Here is a 22,624-nt window from a genome sequence, read left to right as displayed (position 1 = left end):
TCTTCTATCTAAGGGTCGGTTTTTGTTTTTTTGAGGTCCCATCCGCCGTACAAACCCCTCATCCGCCAACCTTAGAACCCCCTCCCCGGGTAGTCATTACAGTGTAATTTTTTCCGCCAATTTTGTATGTATTTACAAAGGCTCGAAAAAATGCAGTCGTGCAGACGAAAAAAAAATTAGTAAAGTTTGAGTAAATTTGGGTGGAATGACCTTTGGTGCATTTTCTTGAGAATATTTATTAGTAACCATTTCTTTCAGGCGAAATATTGTCAGATTTTCTAGATTTGAAAAACGTACCCTTCACCACACCGCACATACCTTTGGTCAATTTGGCCTGACTGCTCCCCCCCCCCGGGCCAGGGCGTTAAGTACTCCCGATACAAAGTGAAGCCCGATGAGGAGAGCGTGGTATGTGGTGTAGTAGGGTCAATCTAGAATGTATAATGTAATCCTTGCTTACTATTACAATTACGACATACATTATATAACATTCGCTCGTTCCAATACGTCGCGAACTCGGTCGATATTTTGCCAGAGAGACCGGCTTTTCGCAGGGATAGCAAGCATTCTCCGGTCAGAAGCGACTGAATTGAAACAGTCCTTGCTCGTCCGAGGCTCGAGCAGTCGATGGTAAGTTTTTTAGGAAAGTAGATCTATGATTCTATTGTCTCCTATTTATATTAAATGGGGGAATTAAGGAAGGTTTAAGCATTTATGGTTCCAAATTATTTTCTGAACTATCTGGAATGAAAAGTAGAAAAGTATAATAGTTTCTTCTGTCTCTCGCTCCCAGTCTGCCATCTGCTCTACCCCATAATCACCTGTTTGGGTGTTGGGGGCAATGAATGATTATGATTAGGCATTAAGATTTGTTCTGGGTTTTCTACTAGAGTTTCAGTGGAATCTTAGTCTGGAAAATTAAAACATCCAAAAAAATCACTTCATCACATTATATTATAGATGTTCACCGCTATACCTTTTCGCCTTATCTGCTTAAATTCCATCCACCATCATCTTAAATTGAACAAAAAAGATGTGGTTGGATTTAGTTGGAAAATATGCAAAACATATGCAAGTTTACACAAAAATTAAAAAGACAACAAAGCATCTATCTTATAAAGAAATATTATAATCATTAGAACAATAAAAGATGGAATTTCTTAATCCAAAAAGAAATATTTACAGAACAACAAAAGTCTTTTTTTAGAAATTTGTTCTTAAAGACTTGCATATTCTGTTTTCATGCCAAAAAATTCCACCAAGACGGAGTACATACATTAAACTTTCAAAACACGCAAACTGAAAGCAGTAATTATGACGTCCCGTGAGATTGGGTAACTTGCATCAGTAGAGGCTAACATGCATAGCCCTCAAATCAAATGAATGACCTGACTGGTCATAGACCTTTTTTCAAAGAGGCCACCCTGTTGAATAATTATTTAGGTAGTCCAGCAGAAAAACAATGATAAAACCATGCATAATTATTACAATATGCATGATACAGTAATTATGCATGGCTCTATCATTGTTTTTATGGCTGGACTACATAATTATTCAACAGGACGTCCTCTACCAGTTAGTCACACTAGGAAATTAAGCTTTCAGAAAAAACAACATCAGTCATCTACAGGATATAATTGCAACAACAAGGATGAGAGTTACGTGAATCCAGTTCAAGTTCCCAAGACAATTAATTAAAACTTGAAAATTTAAAATGAGACTAAATGATCGATTGCGAACGTGCAACAGCCAAAATATCAACCAACCAATTTTGTCATTCAATCAGATTCAATTCCCGAGACAGCGCTTTGATTTTTAAGGCCTTGTTTATACACTAAAGTGAAAATAATTCCGTACATATAAATGGGTCAGTGTTTGAGGTCCGGCAAAATTTCCGGGAAATAGCCTATAGACGCTTTTTCAAAGAGGCCACCCTGTTGAATAATTATGTAGTCCAGCAGAAAAACAATGATAAACCATACATAATCATTACAATATGCATGATACAGTAATTATGCATGGCTCTATCATTGTTTTTATGGCTGGACTACATAATTATTCAACAGGACGTCCTCTTTGAAAAAAGGTCTATCCGGCAGTGCGCGGATCTAGGTAAGGTTCCATCTCCCCCTTAGATCTTTTTCTTGGGAAGTTGATCTTCAAATTAGTTTTCAAGGTTGGCTTGGCTCAAATTTTAGGCAATTTCTCATAGTTTGATGAGAAAATTCTAGTTTTCAAAAGAAGCAAATTTAATCTTTCTGCTACAAGATTACACTTTAATATAATGCCAATTATGCATTTGCATATGTTTTGCATACTTTCTAAGCGAATTTCACCACAGCAATTTGGCCACCATAATTTTTGCATACAATTCAATATGGCAGATTATAATCATTAGAACGATAAAAAATGGAATTTCCTGGGAGGGGGGGTTACTTAGGCAAAAATGGATGATGGGTATGTGCGGACGGTAAGGGTCGGTTTTTTCACCTTTCAAAGTCTCTCTAAGGGTCGGAAAAATCAGAAAGTTTTAAAGTAGTCTCTCTAAGGGTCGGAAAATTCAGGATTTTTAGGAAATTTTTGATTTCCAGAGAAAAACTGAGAAAAATTGTAATAAAGTCTCTCTAAGGGTCACCTTTTCAGCAAAAATCTGTCTCTCTAAGGGTCACCTTTTCAGCAAAAATCTGTCTCTCTAAGGGTCGGTTTTCAGAGGTCCCGTCCGCACATACCCCTCATTTGCCAACCCTAGTACCTCCTCCCCCTGGGGAATTTCTTAATCCAAAAAGAAATATTTACAGAACAACAAAAGCCTTTAAGAAATTTGTTCATAAAGACATAGCATATTCTGTTTTCATGCCATTAAAAAATTCCTCGAAGACTGAGTACACACATCAAACTTTCAAAACATGCAAACTGAAAGCAGTAAGTATGACGTCACACAATTTTTCCCGTGCAAGAAAATATTAAAACCCCCGTTTTGATGTACAAGGTCAAGCCCGACACGTTAGTAAAAGCCGCTGTAAATCAGGGGGTTCAGATCAATGTTTTGATTTGATCATTTTGTGGTTGTATTCCCAGGAGAATATATTCCCGTCAACCAAAAGACTAGCTATCTCGGCGTTGACCAAAAAAACTCTTTACCATGATAATTAAGCTTGCTTTGCTTGCTGTCATTATTGAGAAATCAAATGTATTTCTTACAGTACTTACGATTATGTGTATTTTCCAAGGAAAATTAACAACAATATTTTCTTTTATATTGCATGGATTAAAATATGACATTGATTAAAATATTTTCCTGTATTTTCCTAGGAAAATTAGATAAAACATTATTCTTGAAACAACCTAAAGCAAATTCTTATATTTTCAAGGAAAATTGACCAATACAATTCCTTGTATTTTCCAAGGAAAAAAAATACATATAAAAGATGAGTTTAATCTGTAAAATTATCTAAATAATTTTTCGCTTCTTTCACCAAGCTGATTTTTCAAATACAGTAAAAACAGGGGGGAGTACAGACACAGGGTACTGATCCATAGCCAGGTGGTGGTGTCTATTTTTGCATTTCAAAAAAGTTAGTACCCGGTACTACTTTGGGGGTGGGGGTGTGTGTTTTTCACTTTTCAAGCAAGTACAGGATACTATTTGGGTACTTTTTCACAGAATTTTGCTGTCTTTCAATAAAAAAAGTAGTTTGTTGTAATATTTGGACTTTTTTCAAATATTAATTTTTTTGATTTGAAATCTTCTTAATCGACAAATCTTTTTTACTCTTTGAGAAATTTTTTGATTTTTTTGAAGACCAAACGTCCGAAATGGTCAAGAAGTGTGTGATGAAAATCAAAGGACAAAAGCTTCTGACTCCATCATTGATAGTTTGCTTGAATTATCTGTCAATTTTCAGTCTGAAAAACTAACAATAGTACCCCTCTCTTGGTCTAATCTGTAAAATTTAAGATTTTAGGGGTAGTGTCCCTTTTTTTACAGCAAAAATGAAGTAGTACCCGGTACTAAATATGGGTGGGTGGTATTAAACAAAATTTTAGTAAAAAATCAAGTTAGTACCCTATGGGTTAGTACCCTGCCTCTGTACCCCCCACCCCCTGGTAAAAAATGGTAGGGTTATTATGAAAGCAAATCGAATTTAAACTGCCTTTTTCTTTAATCTAGTGACAAGGAAAGAACATCTTGCACTATAAATACTACCACTTGTAAAACTAATCTTATGCTAGGAATAGTTCAGCCATCGTGGCTAGCCAAGGGTGACTTTGAAAGACTTTGAATAACTTTGAAAATTTGAAAATTAGTTATTCAGATATCAAAGGGCTCTTGAAAATGTTCAAAAATGAAGATTAGAAAAAGGAAAAAAAAATGTTTTCACAGCTTTCAATTTAAGGCTGAAAATTGACCAATTGAAAGATCGATACAGAAAAGGCACCAAAAAGAAATGCTATCCACTTAAAAATCGCTAGCGAAAAGCTTTTTTGGCGGTTTTTTAGCTCTCTCGATTGAAATGACAAGATTATTATAGCCTTATAGCCTCCATTTAAGACAAATTGGACACGGGGCTGAATTCAAAAAGTTTTTAGTAACAACAAGGGATTTAACTCGAAAAACTGAAAAACATATACAGACGTTTATCACCTGCCTTTATTGTCAGGCACTAAACACTCAAAAATGTCTTGATTGTCAAAAGGGACTAAGTGGGTGAGTAACAAGTCATCAAGCCTCTTCAAATATGAGTGTGACCACCTTCCTTCAGTGAAAACCAAATGAAAGGTAAATTATCAGGGACCAAATTGTTTAGAAAAAACTACCTTGAATTCCATTCCTCTGTAACTAGTAGTTTTATTGAGTCTTGTCACTGCATATAGAAGAATGCTGACACAAGGTCTAAACAAAGCAGGACTACAGAGAGTCTTGAAAAAACTTGTTGTAGTCTTTGATATTTTTTAAGATCCATATCTATCATTGTGGTGCTTCAAAAAGGATTGTTTAAATGGTGGGTTAGTTGAAAGTTTTAAAAGAAAATACTTCTGAAAGTAAAATGACATTTGTAGAGAATTTTATGTATTTTTTTTCAAGGAAGATGGTTACGTATTTTTGAAGGAAAAAGTAGCCAGGATGCAGGATGTTAAGTATGAGGCATCGTCTTGTTTTTTAAGTTTCAAGAAAAGTTGCATCTTTTGTCAATCAGTTACTCTACCTCGTTTTGTTGTCTTGGCCATGTTTTTTAAGAAGTAGTTTACTCCTTCCCTCCCAAAAGAATTGCTTCATTATCTTTTTTAAAACTGTCCTTGGAGACTTGTCCTTGTACTTTTGATGGAAGATGATTTTGTGTGTTTCCTTAGAATAATATGAATTAAATTTAGTAAATCTAAATGCTTTTGGGCTGCTCTGGTGAAGGGAAATGGTATTTTGCATTTTACCCATGAAAATAGCCTTGTACTTTTGAAGCAAACGTATCATGAAGGTAGAGGATCCAGCTAGGGTGCGCAAGGTTATTATGAGCTCGATCCCCAGCTGGGTCATACCAAAGATTCCCAAAATGGTACTTAATGCCTCTCTGCTTGATGCTCAAGTAACTAAAGAGCAGATCAAGGGTAAGTGGAGAAATCCAGGGAAAGGAGTGGTGCCCTCCCCTACCTTCGGGTAGACAGCTAGAGAAAACGGATCCTTCGGGTCACCCTCAACTGCAGTCGCAAACTTACTTACTTTTGAACAAAAATGATTGTGTTTTCAGGAAACTTACACTTTGTATTTTTAAAGGAAAATAGCTTTGAGTACAGTGCTGCAGGTTGAAATTCTTTTGGTTTTACTAGGGGAGGGTTTAATTTTCTTTTTTTTTCCTTGACATCAAATAATAATGTACACATAGTTATAACAGGGGCAGCAGGGGCTTAAAGCAGTTGGTTCACAGACATCACAATGACTAACTGCAAAATTGAAAATTTGAAAATTCGCCAATCACCTAAGGCAGCTAGCACCTCAAGTCAAAGTAATAAGTGCATTTGACTATTGGTAGGTTGATACCACCCCCTATTCGGTCATGTTTTGTGGTCCTGAGTTTATCACTATTTGAATATGGAAGTCCTCGGGTTGGGAATATTCTTGGTAACCTCTCCTTCTTTGATCTAAATACAGAGCCGAATATATAATGAGGTCAAAAGCTTCTAAAATAAAATAAAAACCTTTCCAACAGATTAAGTTTAAATCACTACATATCAATTGGGTAAAAGTAATGTACAGTTTGATTGGATAAATTTAAGGTAAAGTACCCTAAAGGGGATATGCTTTTTAAGACTAGACCGGGAGTTCTTTAAAAGCTGATAAGTCCTTGAAATGAACCAGAGTAAACTGTTATGAGATCATCTACTATTAGTCATAGCATAGACATGCCTAGTGTCTTGTAACATATATATGAATGTTTTGTACAAAATTATTCTTAGTACTCTCAGCAAATCTCGGTTTTTTGAGTCTCAAAAGAATTAAAAATCTGAAAAAATTAAAAAATGTAGGTGCCCTTATCAAAAATTGTTACGTCGGGGGTACGAGAATTGGCGAGACTTGAAGACTCCTCAAACTTCCTCTACAAATCCTTTTGTATAAAGCTTCAATGAAAAGGGAACTCGTGTTTAGAAAATTTAGATTTATCAGTTTTCTAGATGGAACAATGCAATTTGAAAGTCACCATGCAATTTAATTATCTATTTTTCCTTTTTTAAGGTAAAAACAAAGAGTGTCTATGAAAAAATGGCAATGAAGTCAGTAAATATCAGCGTTGAGCGATTGCTAGAGCAAGAGGTTGAAGTTATTGGACGAGACGGAGAAGAAAAATACATCAAGCCATTTGACTTTTCAGAAGAGTTGACATACCTTGCTGGTAAAATCGACTTTTATGAAGGAATTGATGGCCATACGGCAGCTGAGGAGGAAGAGAATGAAGAGGAGGAAGAGTCGCTGGAAGAAGGGGCTAAAAAAGAAAATGATTCAAAACAAGAAAACGAATGGCCATGGTCCTCTGTACACTCCAAATTAAGATTAGCATTAACTGAAATGTGTGTTATGCTTGACGTTTTACAAACTTTGAATAAAAGGAAATATTTTATCCTTGCCCCGATTCAACAAAACCCAGAGCTTGAGAAACAAACAGTGCAAATGTTGGAGAAGCGAAAATATTTAGCAAAGGTTGGTTCGTACATTGGAACTGGTGCGGCCGGCCTTGGTATGCAGCGACATGTGAAACCCGAACCTATTATTATCGATAGTGATCCAACCCAAGAGAAAGAGATTGAGTATTACACTCAACTTATGGAACTGAGACAGTTTTGGCGTGTCAAAAAGTCAGGCAATCAAATCACAGGTGACTTGAGTTATCGTACCTCAGGCTCAAGGTTTTGGCATCCAGGGATTTTTGAAGTGAAAGCTGAAAGCGATGAAGCAGAAACAGAAGAAGAGGAGAAAGAAGAGAAGAAACTCGCCATCACGTTGAGTCCAGATTTAGTTAAAAGCTCTCATATCATTGTTCAACTCATTGACAAAGAGAGTCGTTGTGGTTGGAAAGCTGTTTCCCACCCCATCATTCTGGAGGATAATTTCGTTAATTCTTGGGAAAAAGAAATGACCAAAGCTCAGCAACACCTTTTCAATAAAGAGATTTTCTCTCAACTCTCGAACGATGCTTTTCAAGGATCTTTCTTGGGTATCAATGTGTTGAACTCTCAAATTAGATGTACCATGTCAGATAACGCTGAAGTTATCATCACACACAACGTAGACTCGGCAACTACCGATGATTTGCAAACTGAAACAAAGGAAACCTCGAATGACCTTGCTCTATTATTGAGTGCCCTGCTTTACCAGCAACATCGAAATGTATCGAAATTCTCGACACCTTATCCTGCAACTTCGAATTTTTACGGGAAACAAAGCAAATCATCAAGCGTCATCAACATCATTCACCGAAAACCAAACGATCTGGGAAAGTCAATTTTGTACGAGTTTATGAAACAAGCAGAACATAAACTCTGGATCCATCGAATCAACGAGTTTTTGTATAATCAGAATGTAAGGTTTCCAGAGCCATCCATCGGCTTTCATTGGAATGTATTGAAATCTAGGTTAAAATCCATGTTAACAGTCACGTTGTCCACTGTTCACCGTCACAAGTCCATCTCCTCCAATTTCGCCATTACTGTCGATGAAACAGGCTTCCATATTTCCAGTAGAAATATGATAAGTGTTGATCTTCCGTTTGATATGGATATGTTGGCGCTTGTTTTGAGCAACAACGTATACAAGCATCTCCAAAGTGTTGTTCAGGATGTTTCCAGGCAGCATGGTTGGATCATGATCACTCCCAAGATGGGAAATAACATCCTATCCTCAAACCAGGTGCAAGCTCGACCACCTCTACTGTTGAGAAATGACACTAATGAGAAATTTGTGCAAATTTACCTGAATGACATGAGAAATATTGAAGTTGAAATTTCAAAAGAGAGACAAGGGAATGATATCACGTTAGATGACGGATTCAAGCTTTTGAACAAAGAAAAACTTTCTGTTTCTTGGGCTTTGTTACCAGGTGACAGCTTTATGGAAAAGTGTGAATTTTTATTCTTATTTTTATAATATTTAACTTGTTTATAAAATTATTTTTTGCGCACTATCAGGGCCCTATCGTATAAACCAACGAAAATTCAAAACTCGAAATTCGATGCTGGATTTCAAAAATTTTCCCCGAAACTTTGATCCAAATTAAATTACGAGAGTTTATTATGACCCAGTATTTCGTAATTTTGAAATCCTGAAAGATGTCCCCTCTCGAAAAATCTTTAAGAAGGAGTGTAAGATGTGGTAGTATTTTTTACTTTTAACATAATTTCTTGTATGTAGGAGTCCGACGAGTGTGATTTTTTTTGTGCCTTGCGTGCTTTCGTGCCCTTCGTGCCTTTGAAAAAAAAGTTCGTGCCTTTCTTTTAAAAAAAAGTTCGTGCCTTTGCAAAAAAAGTTCGTGCCTTTGAAAAAAAAGTTCGTGCCTTTCGAAAAAAAGTTCGTGCCTTTTGAAATAAAGTTCGTGCCTTTCGAAAAAAAGCTCGTGCCTTTCGAAAAAAAGTTCGTGCCTTTTGAAAATAGTTAATGACAAACAAAATAACCAGAAGCTTCATTAGGTTAAAAAACTTAGATGGGCAGGGGGGGGGTCAGTACTAAAATGTAAGACATACATGAGTACTAAAAGGATTTTCGCTAATTTTTGACATACCCCACCTATTTTTCGAAAATGTTATTTTAGTACACATGTACTAAAATTATTTTGAGCAATTTAACATAGATACCACCAATTTTTTGCCCTTTTACGGCTTTAAATTTACCAAAATGGGGTCATTGTTACAAACATAGTCGAATTTAGTGCATCAATCTGCAAAATAATATAATTTTATTACTAAACTGTGCTGAACTGTACATAAAAAAATTTTAAAAAATATTTAAAAAATTTGAAAAATTCTGAAAGATTTCTGAAGATTTTTTCGAAAATTCCTGAAAAAAAATTAAATTTTTTCCAAAATTGTTAAAAAAATGCTCCATTTTGGCTGATTTTAGAACAAAATACTAAGATTTTTCAAAACGCTTTTTGGTATTTTAGTACACATGGTACTAAAATTATTTTTGAGCTTTTTTGCAGTACCACCACGTCACTAAATGTAGTGATGTCTGAGATTTTAGTACCGACCCCCCCTGAGATGGGTGGTGATTCAAACTACATACACTTTTTTATCAGAACGCCTTTAAATCATATAAATAAACTATAAGTAGTTTGAGCGAGCATGGGTATACTTATTTTTTTATGCACAAATGAGAAAAAAAAGAAGACATTGCATATTCGAATGTTTTGTTTTGAAAAGACAGGAAAGACAAAAAAGGATATACATGAATTGTCGGGTTTGAGAAGTCAACAAACGCGTGCAAATTAGCGCGGATGCAAAGAAGAAGTGAAAGAACCCCGGGGGGTACTAGGGCAAGATGGGTTACGGGGATGCTCCGCTGGTCAGGGTACCTTTTTTGACCTCCGCGAGTCCCAGGTAGGGTCGCAAAAACACCAAAATAGAAAAATCAGTCCCTCGTAGGGCAGGGTGCCTATTTTTGGAAAATTTGGGGAAAAAGTAGAAAATTTGAGAAAATTTTGGAATTTCAGTCCCATTCAGGGTCACTTTTTTCGCAAATTTCGAGTCCCACGTAGGGTCCATTTTTCGAACCTCAGCGGAACACGGGGAAAGAACTTAAAGAAGAGCTAGAAATTTTTTTCCGAAAGGCACAAACTTTTTTTCAAAAGGCACGAACGTTATTTCTAAACAAAACTCAAAATATGTCAAATAAATACTATTTGAATGTTTACTGGCATCAAAGAGGCGCAAATAATGTGTATTTCAACAGCCAACATGCATGATTTGACAGTAAAAGTCACAAAATCGTCACAAAGTCACAAATCCCCGCGAAAGTTTATCCCATAGTCGCAAATCCCCGCGAAAGTTTATCCCATTTGCCGAAAACATGCCGGAAATCGCCGTTTTTCTAGATTTTCATTGGACTTTTTCCTAATTAATTGGTTGTTTTTTCATTCAAAAACATTTTTAATAGCAATGCCCACCATCAAGCATGTTTCAATTTTCTATAAAATTGATTTTTAAAGCCGGAACTATTTAAAAAAAAAAATTTCAGGCTGAAAATGCCAGAAATATGCTAGAAAAACCGGGTTTTTTTTAATTTTCTCGAATTTTCATTCTTACTTAGTTTTTTCTGTTTTTTTTGCAGAAAGAAAGATGCGTATTCGCAACACTCAAAACATGGCCGAGTTCGATATTTTGTGATTTTTTTTTTCCGGTTGAAAATACCGGAAATCGCCGTGTTTGCAGATTTTCATTGGATTTTTTCCTTATATTTCTATGTTTTTTTTACACAAAAACATTATTCTCAACTTCAGTTGAGCTACAATCTGACAATGTCTCAACCTCGTCCCCGTGTATCCCAGGCTTTATTTACGTTACTGATTGACTGCGTATTATCTAGCGCTATCAGTAAGAATCAAAAAGCTGATAATACGCAGGGATCGAGGTTGACAATGTCTGTATGTCTGTCTGTGTGTCTGTCACAAAAACTTTGGGGCAGGCTGGAGACTTCAAAAATGGTCCGATTGGGCTGAAATTTTTCACACTTGATCCTTGGGCAAATCCCTGGGGTTTTTTTTTCATTTTTTCAAAATTTTAATTTTTGGGGCCTGGGGACGAGTTTTTCGCCAAAACGAGGCTAAAACTTTGGGGCAGGCTGGAGACTTCAAAAATGGTCCGATTGGGCTGAAACTTTGCACACTTGATCCTTGGGCAAATCCCTGGGGGTGTTTTTTTCATTTTTTCAAAATTTTAATTTTTGGGGCCTGGGGACGAGTTTTTCGCCAAAACGAGGCTAAAACCCAAAATGCTATAATTTTTCTTAAATCATTAAGTTTACAATTGGGCCTACGAATGATTTCAAAGATACTGAAGTTGAGCCAGTGCGGTTAGCACGTTCGACAGTTGATAACAATGCTCACCATCAAGCACGATTCAAATTCTCAACTTCAGTTGAGTTATTAGAATCTGACAATGTATGTATGTGTGTGTGTATGTCTTTGTGTCTGTCCGAAAACTTTGGGGCAGGCTGGAGACTTCAAAAATGATCGGATTTGGCTGGAATTTGGCACACTTGTTCCTTGGGTAAATATCTGGGTTTTTTTTTCATTTTTTGAAAATTTTCATCTTTAAGGGCGTGGTCACGAGTTTTCGCCAAAACGAGGCTAAAACTTTGGGGCAGGCTGGAGACTTCAAAAATGGTCCGATTGGGCTGAAATTTTGCACACTTGATCCTTGGGCAAATCCCTGGGGGTGTTTTTTTCATTTTTTGCCTGGGTACGAGTTTTTCGCCAAAACGAGGCTAAAACCCAAAATGCTATAATTTTTCTTAAATCATTAAGTTTACAATTGGGCCTACGAATGATTTCAAAGATACTGAAGTTGAGCCAGTGCGGTTAGCACGTTCGACAGTTGATAACAATATGCTCACCATCAAGCATGATTCAAATTCTCAACTTCAGTTGAGTTATTAGAATCTGACAATGTATGTATGTGTATTGTGTGTGTGTATGTCTATGTGTCTGTCCGAAAACTTTGGGGCAGGCTGGAGACTTCAAAAATGATCGGATTTGGCTGGAATTTGGCACACTTGTTCCTTGGGTAAATATCTGGGTTTTTTTTTCATTTTTTGAAAATTTTCATTTTTAAGGGCGTGGTCACGAGTTTTCGCCAAAACGAGGCTAAAACTTTGGGGCAGGCTGGAGACTTCAAAAATGATCGGATTGGCTGGAATTTGGCACACTTGTTCCTTGGGTAAATATCTGGGTTTTTTTTCATTTTTTGAAAATTTTCATTTTTAAGGGCGTGGTCACGAGTTTTCGCCAAAACGAGGCTAAAACTTTGGGGCAGGCTGGAGACTTAAAAAATGATCGGATTTGGCTGGAATTTGGCACACTTGTTCCTTGGGTAAATATCTGGGTTTTTTTTTCATTTTTTGAAAATTTTCATTTTTAAGGGCGTGGTCACGAGTTTTTGCCAAAACGAGGCTAAAACTTTGGGGTAGGCTGAAGACTTCAAAAATGGTCGGATTTGGTTGAAAATTTGCACACTTGTTCCTTAGGTTAATATCTGGGGGTGTTTTTTTTTCATTTTTTAAAAACTTTTCATTTTCAAGGGCGTGGTCACGAGTTTTCGCCAAAACGAAGCTAAAACTTTGGGGCAGGCTGGAGACTTTCAAAAATTATCAGATTTGGCCGAAATTTTTCACACTTCATACTTCTTGTGCGAATCCCTGGGGGCGCAACCTCGCGAGCCCTGTGGGTGGTTTTCATTATTTTATAATTTCCATTTTAAGGGGGTGGTCATGAGTTTTTAGTTGAAATTGGTTACAATTTTACAATTGGGCCTACGAATGATTTAAAAACACTGAAGTTGAGCCCAGTGCGGTTAGCACGTTCGATAACACATATAATACGTATAATACATATACCACCTGTAATATGCTTATTTGCCTTAAAGCTATTTTCTACTGTCAATTCATATCCGAGTTCATATCCATTTTATATTTCCCGCATCACATTGAGTATAAATATAATTCTTGATTAAAGTGACTTTAGAACCATTGTATTTTATAATGTGATCAAATTTTTCTTTTAAAAGTGTCGATTCCAATGATAAAATGACAAAAGAAAGTGTCATTATTTTTCTAGCTCTATAAGCCATCTCTACGAAATTTTTGAAGCTAAGATGACTGTCAACTTATATCCTTTTATACAATAAGCATCACTTGAAGTATGATCAATATTTTTTGGGGAATTTGTTTGACAATCATTGTATTTACAAATTCTGTCAATATTTTTACAAGAACGTGTCATGTTGTCAGCATTATGACAATGACATAACAGTACTAAGTATTTTGGCTTTGCTAGCCAGCACCTTACCATTTTCATGATCTTAAAGTCAATAATATGTTTGGTACTGGCTAATTTGAAATTTGTACTTTTGGGCTACATTAGTTTAAATTAGAAAATTTTCGGTCGCCGTAAAGTTTTACGAACTCCCCAACTCGAAACTAGCAACTCCCCAACTGACCAACTAGAACATTACCTAGACTACTTATTTTCCCCCTATTTTCTACTTTCCCATCTTCTATCCTGATTTTCAGTCTTTCTCAAGTGTTTCTAACTGTTTTCTAAGTATTTTTCTGAAATTTGACCGTACCGGTGAAATTGGTCTCCGACCCCGGCTCGAACCACCAAATGCAAGCAACCTTCGTTTACAAACCCAATGCCTAACCGCGTGCGCCAAAAGAGGGGCAAGAGCGCCTCGCTCCGAGGGGGAAGAAAAAAGAGAGAAAAGGGGGAAGGCGGGGAGGTAAGGAAAAAAAAGAGTGTAAAGCAGGCCTTAGGACCCGCACGAAATTTTCAAAATATGGCTCTATCTACATCTTTCTTATTTTCCAGAATTTAAGCGGAGTTGGTACAACGAATTTCGCGCTATCAATTTGATGAAGTCGTTTATCTGTTTTTACTTTAAGCTTTTGATTACTGAGGCTTGGGACGATAAATTCCTAATTTGGAGGCATCAAAGTGACAGTACATGAAACAGATAAGAATTTAAAGTCGGAAAACGTTAGGCGCAGACGAGAATCGAAATCGCGATATTCTGTTTACGAGAGAAACACTTTACCTCTAAGCTACAAACACTACGCCCTGTACGGACATTTGAAATGTATGATGTTCATTATTCATTCCATGAATATATTGAAAAGAAAGACAATTCGAAGGGATTCATTTTAATGCAAAGAAAAGTATATGAACTCGATTGTAAATTCAGTTATTTCAGTTAATAATTTCGTGTTATGTTATTTTTGGTAATTTTCTCATCAATCTATATATTTGAAGATTTTATATTTATTTATAATTCTAATAGTTATAAAAATGAAAAAAATTTATCTATTTGAGTATAGAGTAACTTTTGATGCACCAACTAGCTTCCACCTGTTATGATGGGTTGGGTTTGAACCAACTATCTTTAAGTACTTTTTTACTCAAAAGAAATACTATTTCTACCAGCAAATATAATGTAACAAAACAAAACAGTGACTAGCTAATGAAAATCTAATCAAAAACTCGTCAACTTATCATACAAAATGAAAAATTTCAGCTTTCACTTTGATAAAGAAAGGAAAACCTCTTTTTTTTCGACTCCATACATACATTTAAGATCGTTAAGTTATATTCATCGCTTAATTTGCCAGTCGTCACTAAGAACATCATACAAATGATGAACATAACAACCCCCTCTCACAGACCCGGTAGGGTTTTTTCTGCCTCAGTTGGTGTGCAAATAACGGACTGAAACTCAACGGGGATTGGTATTCCCATATTTATTTTGACTGGGGATTTGAATTCCATTGCTTTCGAGACAAAAGAATCAGTGGGGATGAAAAAAATAGTACAATATTTTGCATTGAGGAATTGCTTATCTGATTATTTTCAGCGGAGACAGAAAATATAGTATAATTTTCCACTGGGAACGATTTTTCCAGTGGCAAGGGGTCCGCGAGTCTGTGAGAAGGGGGTGTAACATACAAACATATAAATATCTATTTAACTATTTAACTATTTAATACCTATGTAAAAATAAAAAAGTTTAAAAACCTTTTAGAATAAAAAAGTTTAAAAACCTTTGAGAGGGATGCTAAAAATCCAAATCAGCAAAGCAAAAATAATCATCAGTCTCGAATTTGGTCCTAGATTTTAAGCCGTCCACTAAAAGTACCATGACACTACATACTATACAAAAATATACAGTTAAAAATATATACATAGAGTTAAAAAATATAAAAAATAGGTTCTATATATAGGGCATGATGTAGAGCATATACAAAATAATAAAAAGTATATGCCACTGTGTGATGTATGTGGGAGAAAATAAAAATAAAAGGCAATGGAAAACCTTATAACCTTGACAATTTGACAGAGAAGAAGGCAACCAACTCACCAAAAAACACCAATGTCAATGTAAAACTTCTTGATTCTTCAATTCAATTTTTTTGCAAGAAGCCCGACTTAGAGAATTAAAAAGTCTCTCCAATCTTGCAAACATTTGACATGGAAAAAGTGTCTCTTTTGAAAAAACCAATAATCAATAAAAAGAACGAAAGAACGTCAGATATAATCCGACAAGCAAGCCAACCACGACATATACGTTTCAATTACTCCAAACGTTCATAACGTCGCTAAAAGATTGTAGTTCGATAAGAATGGGTCGAAGTCACTGTTGTTTTGCAGCATTTTCCTTCTCTTTTTGCTCAGCTAGCCATTCACTGTACGGTTGGGACATTGTGTCTGGACACCATCTTTTTCCTTTGTACCAGCCGTGAGTGTCTTTCACCTGTTGCTTGCAATCTGGCATGTATGAGGCTTGCAGGTTTTGGCTGGCTCCGGTGCAAGGGTCGGTGGTATGTTGGGTCGCAGAGTTGTCGAAGCTGAATTGAAGGGTGATGCCATACAAATTAACGATCTCAATTTTCTCTGCATTTGATACACTGATCCCTTTGACTTTTATAAGTGCTTTGGCCAAACGATCAACCTTACGCCAACCCGGTATTCCTTTGGAATCAGTTGCATCATTATCTCCTGCTTCTGTTAGATCTTGTTTGTCGTTTTCTTCATCCTCCGGAGACGGTGGAAGTTCTTCCGGGATCTCTGCGTCAGAAGAATCGTCACTTTCCACTCCTGAATCCAAGTTGACTCCGTCGTCGATGTTGTTGTCGATATAATCCTCGTCGAACCGTTGGACACAAACTGCTGACAAGGTTCCTTCAGCTTTGGCCTTATCAAGTGCATCAACTACGTTTTGGCGAAACAGATACTCCATACCAAAGATCTCATCAGATAGTTTGGGTGGGGGTCTCTCTTCGTTGAATCTTTCACCATGCACCTCAAGGTGGAGCAGATTGAACTTTTCAACCAACTTGGAGTCAAAGCAACGCATCTCATCCTTAGTTCCATCGATAGCATTTCTTCTCAAGGTGTTCCACCGAGCAAGTCCATCGAGGAGATATGCTTGAAAGTTGACAGCATTGGCACAAGTGCCCGGTATGAAGTTGCGTAGATGGTGGTGGAAATAGTCTAGCGAAGTGCTGCCGCGGGCGCAACGGTAGACTGGCAGCTTGACACCTCCCTTCTCTAGTGACCCTGTCTGTGTGTAGAGTTGGAAGCCATCAGGATCTTGGGTGCACTTCACGTGACGCCTCTGCTCTTCCCAGACATCAACGATGGTTGCTTTGAACAAAGGGACACCCAGAGAGTCAGTGGCACCAGTCATGGAAAGGGTCAGGTTCTCTATCATCTCGATTGTTTTTTCTGCACCCCGATTTCGTCGTTTACAACGCCGTGCCATTTCTCCTGAGTTGATTGCTTTCTTCACAGCACTGAGGGTTGGGTTTTGGACGTCTTCATTGATCAGCTCTGCTCTCTTGGCTTTGAGAAGATTGTCGCAGTCCTTCTCATCCCACTCAAAAATGCATCCAGACAGCCTCATCAGAAACAGACCATACAGTGGATGCGATTCCGAGGTACATCCTTCATCTCCTCATAAAATGCCAAATGTCAAGGCAGACAATGAGTGTCCACAAGTAAAAAAGCTGTTGGAATTTTGATGGACCAGAGTCGCTACAGCAATCACGATCTGTGTAGATAATTTTCGGAGGTTCAACTTTGCCATCAGAAAAGCGTTTCATCAAACCGTCAGCCATCGACTTCAATGCTTTGTTGGACTCTGCAGTGGTAACCACGCATTGGAGAATCCCACCAAGCTCATTTCCAACGTTAGTGACCCAGCGTGCAGTGCCCTTGGCATCCCCAGCTAACTTTTTCAATATTTTGTCGGTAGAATCAATTTTGATAACACGACCAAATGTTGAAGTCATCACAGCCTTGATTTGAGGCAGCCTTGTAAAAACATCGCGGACATAAGCAGGCAAAAACCATTGGGCACGAGGAAGATCTGGGCAGGATGGTGCAATGTCGTAGGTTTGAGGTGGCTGTTGGAGAAGGCTTGTTGCTTTTTTGTGACCTTTGCAATCGTGCATATAATTAATGTTTGTCTTCATCCATGCTTCGATATGCACCTCTTTCAGTGAATTGGTGAATGCCGTTGGTGTGTTGCCAAGAGTGCGGGATTTCAAAAAAGTGATCATTTTCTTATATCATACATTTTTTAGCAATGCTACAGTATAAAGAAATAATTTGAAATTCAATATAATTATAAGTCCAGCTAAAAACAAAAAAAATATGTTATTAACGCGAATTGCTTACCTCGCGTTAATTACTAATGTTTAAACAGAATTCGAGCCGTGGTTATTTTCGAAAACCCTGCCTTTCGCGTTAATAAATTCTCGCACTCATTTTACCCGCGTACTTTTACTTGACTAGTTATATAAGTGTAATAAGGTAAGCAAAAGTAAAAAAAAATCATTCTTAAAGATATTTATTCAAACATCAAATGACCTGTAATAATAAAAAGAAAAGTTTAGCATGGTAAAAAAATATTTATGAAAGATATAAATAAAATATATCATAAAATCTGAAAATAAGAAATTTTAATTTAACTTTTTCCAAAATACCCAAAGTCCCACCTAAAGAAATTAACTCCCACCTTAACTTGTTTCTCCCACCTAAAACCTGGAAAACCCCAAATCCCACCTGAAAATTTTCGACCCAAATCAGCAAAACCCCCCCACCCACTATTCAGGGGGGGGTGCAACACTATGAATAGCTGGTATCAAATGTAACTATCTTGATATTAAAGGAACAACTAGAGAAATCAATCCATTCAAAGAATAGTAGGGGGAAATTTGTAAAATCGCTCGAATTTTTTAGTCAAAGCACTTGTTATACATTTTTGGAAAGCTAAGGGGTAGGGGAATCAAAATAACTTGGGTGCCAATTTTTTTTCGGACACTTTGGTGTGATTTTCGGACAAATACGACGGTCTCAAGCAAAAATCATAGGGTGAAAAATTAATGAAATATTTAGCTTGAGAAAACGGAGACCTGTTGTATATTTTTGGAAAGCTCTCAAAAAATTAAGATTAATGATATATTGCGAGTATAGGTGATTTCAGTACATAACTCGAGATATTGAGCTTTCGAAAGCGCAAAAACTGGACAAAAAAGCTGTTTCTGGCTGAAAAACCTGGAAAAACACTGTTTTTAAGGATTAATATCTCGAGTTAGGTAAAGAAATCACCTATATTCGCAATATATCACTAATCTTAATTTTTTGAGAGCTTTCCAAAAATATACAACAGGTCTCCGTTTTCTCAAGCTAAATATTTCATTAATTTTTCACCCTATGATTTTTGCTTGAGACCGTCGTATTTGTCCGAAAATCACACCAAAGTGTCCGAAAAAAAATTGGCACCCAAGTTATTTTGATTCCCCTACCCCCTAGCTTTCCAAAAATGTATAGTAAGTGCTTTGACTAAAAAAATCGAGCGACCTCAAAAAAACGAACAAATTTCCCCCTACTAGAAATTAGGTCTTTAAAATTTTAAAAAAGCAAACCATAACTTTGGCTGCTTTATCCAGTGAGAAGTTAGAAAAATGCACCATTAAAGAGCCAAGTATCGATCCATCGGCAGTAAACGAAATGCGCAAATACTTATAGCGTGTAAATTACAGACCCTATATATTATAACTCCCAATCCTACCGGTGCCCCTAAAAGGGCTGTTACGCAGCCCTATGTTTAGTCACAGGGTACGAGTGCCCCTAAGAGGGCCTTCGGCCCTATATTATGACTCTCGAGTCCAACCCTGACCCTAACTGATAATAATCGAATGCTGACCCTCGGAAAGTTACCACGGACTAAAAGAACGAAAAAAATTGATGGGGCGGAATTGCTGATTGAAAGTAGCTTTCACCCTATGAAACGGAAAAATATGTCGACACTGCCAACAAACTGGGCCTTAACGCCGCTTAGGCTTTCTTGTTGATGAAATTTAAAAAACGACCCAATTTTTGTTATATACTTTTCATGATCTTTCTAGTCTAGCAAGCTAGACGACTAATTTATACATAGTAGAAATAAAGCACAAAGTAATGAGTGGAACAATTTTAGTCGTCTAGAAACCTTTGTGCACTAACTCCAAAAAAAAGAAAAGTGTCAATATTGCAATTATAATTTTTTCCTGCTCAAAATAATTCTTGAGAAAAAAAATATGTGTGGATTTGTGTTTTGAAAGTATTTCATTTGAGTTGATTTCGTTTTGAGAGTTTGTTGTTGCTTGATAAATTGTTTTCTCGCTACGCAAGTTTCTGCGTAGCTAGCCCCTGTATCTATAAGGCTGGAACACCGGATTCTTCCAGTCGTTTATACAAACTAAATCCCGTATTATTATTATTAGTATTGGTATTATTAGTATTACATGCATTATAAACGACTCCAGTCTATGATCTTTCAAGTAGAAGTGTTGAAATTTATTTAATTCTTCAGGATCCTGAACTTTTTGTTGATTCGATCGCAGTTTTTTTTCTGATAGTTCTAGGACATTCTATTTGACCATCTCGAAATTAGACCCTTACAGCGCAGAGAAAATTTAGTCGAATTCGCATAGAATGCAGCCCCCTGGCTCTTAGGGGGGGGCTAGAAGCTAAAGTTCCGGTTGGGGGCTCTTTTTCCCTAAGATCAGGGGGGGGGGGCTACTTACTCAGGGGGGGGGCTATTTGTTTAGGTCTGTTGACTGGGGGCTAACCTAACAACTTTTTCCAAGAACTAAGAAATTTTTCTTTGTACATTTTGGTATTTTGTTTGTGTAATAATGAAGTCGTACTATTGACGTTTGTTAGTTAGAATTTCAAAAGAAGACATATACATTTGGTATCTCTTTCTCTTGTGTGGACATGCAAAATGAAGACCTTGCATTGTTTGAAATTTTTTCCATTCTAACATTTTTTTTTTTTGTGTTGTGGTGTGTGCGTGCGGGTGTGTGATATGTGATAAAGTTTGTTTATTGAAATGAATGACAAATAAAGAACGCAGCTATTTTCACTTTTTTCAAAATAACAGTTTACTTTTGTTATAAAACTTTATTAAGGAAAATCTTCCTCTAGCTATACAAGGCCAATAAACTTATTGTGAACTTCATATTCTATGGAAAATTTTCGGTATTATACTTCTCTTTCTGTGTTATAGATGAACAAAAAAGAAACTCAGAAAAGTAATAAGCCAAAGCGAGGATCCGTGAAGGGTTTCGATGGCATTCGCGGAGATTTGACAGTTAAGATTTTTAACCATGAATTAATTTTTTTTCGAATTGGGGGGGGGGGGCTAAATCTCAGGGGGGGGGGGGCAATAGGGTAATACAAGGGGGTGTGGGAAAGATTTAACATGCCTAATAGAAAAGTTGGCAGCTCAAGGTGCGATATCAGAAAGACAAGTAAATCAAACGAATTCATCCTTTTAAAAATGATTTTTCTTTAAAAGTATTAAAGTCCAATCCATGCACTCATTTTTGCTGCAATGTGAAAACCACCCAAGGGAATTAGTCTGATCTACGCTGTCACGGTTTCCACATGATAGAAAAAAAAGAGAGTACACTCGAGAAATTTAGAATAATAACTTTGAAAATGCACACATGAACAAAAAGTACAGTTTTATTTACAATTCTCAACATAAATATTATCAACATGAAATTTAGCCTGGGAATCCATGCTATGATTTCTTCTTTGATAAACTGATGGCGAAATGTATAGCATGGTACGGGCTGAGAGTTTGAATTTTTCAGATCCTAATAACGGTTGAAAACATAGCCAATCAAATTTTGTTATTCTTTTACTGGTCACACTTTCTTAGAGAAAGCGCAACTTTCGAAATTTGGTTTTTACTTTAGTAAGTTAGGACAGCGCTAAATTCGAATTTCCCACTGTAAAAAATGTGAGTCCAATATTGGACTCACAGCTCGAACCCGTCTTGTGTACATCAAATTATAAAAAAACACACGACGGGTCTCCTGTCTACATGAAATTAGATAAAATATTCTATTAACTTTTGATGTCACTAACTTTCAAATCGTAATAAAACTCTTAGTTTTGAAAACAGAACAGGTAGGTGGAAGTCTACAAACAAGAATTGCATAATTAAAAAGCGGTGGCTGTGTGGTACAAGCAGCGAGGACCTCAATTACGAAGCTAAGTTTTTACATGGAGAACATACCAGATGTTTAAGCGACAGATAAAGAGTTTAATGATCAGATAGATAATTGTTTTTCAAGACCGGCAAGAAAGTCACTTCAAAGTAACCTGATACAGCTGGTCATAATTTTCTTACGCGTACGGTAAACCTCTGAAGGCGCTTGAAAATTAACCATCTGAGGAAAATAGTCCTCTCGCGGAAAATTCTACAACAAAGTCAAAAACTGAATTTATTTCCTGATATGACGCCCTATTTTCAAACACAATCACGCAACTTTATTGTCATTCCCAGTCCTTTTAGCAAAGATTTATTATACACTGGATAAACGACTCATAAAACGATGGAGTGCGACCATTGTATTTTCATTGTTTCAGAAAACAATTGATGTTCTAGCTTTGTCCACAATGGACAACTGTCATTGCGGTTCGAAGATGTCTGATTTAAAAAAATCTTTATCAGTCTTATTTTTAAAAAGTTCTCTATCTCTTTCTTTTTGTACATTTGCAGAAAAAAAGTTTGAAAGTAAGGCTAGCATACCAAGCAGGAAACATCTATGAAATCTGGCGTGAGAAAATCATCATTGGGTTTTTTACTGTCGAGATTAAGTAGTTAGCTTCAATGAAGTATTGAATAGGTCAGTCCTATAGGTTGTAAAAATTTGTTAAAAGAATCGCGCAATGGTTCACGATTTCTTTTATAAATGTGAGAGCAATTCCCAAACTTATCAAAAGGCAATAATCATAAAATCTTTTGTATTCCTAAACAAAGTCTGAGCAGGTTTGAGATGGATAAAGATGAATGATTATAATTGCCTAAT

At 36.6% G+C, this 22,624-nt stretch overlaps 1 protein-coding gene across 1 annotated transcript; it reads left to right on the top strand.

The window, feature by feature from the left end:
* Positions 1-616: 616 nt before the first annotated feature.
* On the top strand, positions 617-8,713 carry LOC136816098 (mediator of RNA polymerase II transcription subunit 17-like). The gene is made up of 2 exons (XM_067072535.1): positions 617-630; positions 6,728-8,713. The coding sequence occupies exons 1-2, from the start codon at positions 628-630 to the stop codon at positions 8,630-8,632; spliced, it is 1,908 nt and encodes a 635-aa protein (XP_066928636.1). The 5' UTR covers positions 617-627; the 3' UTR covers positions 8,633-8,713.
* The last annotated feature ends 13,911 nt before the right edge of the window (positions 8,714-22,624 follow it).

Source organism: Clytia hemisphaerica, unplaced genomic scaffold, assembly GCF_902728285.1.
Source record: "Clytia hemisphaerica strain Z4C2 unplaced genomic scaffold, Clytia hemisphaerica genome assembly, whole genome shotgun sequence".
Lineage (NCBI taxonomy): Eukaryota > Metazoa > Cnidaria > Hydrozoa > Leptothecata > Clytiidae > Clytia > Clytia hemisphaerica.
Note: the sequence above shows the minus strand (reverse complement) of the source record. Positions and strands in the feature narration are given on the sequence as shown.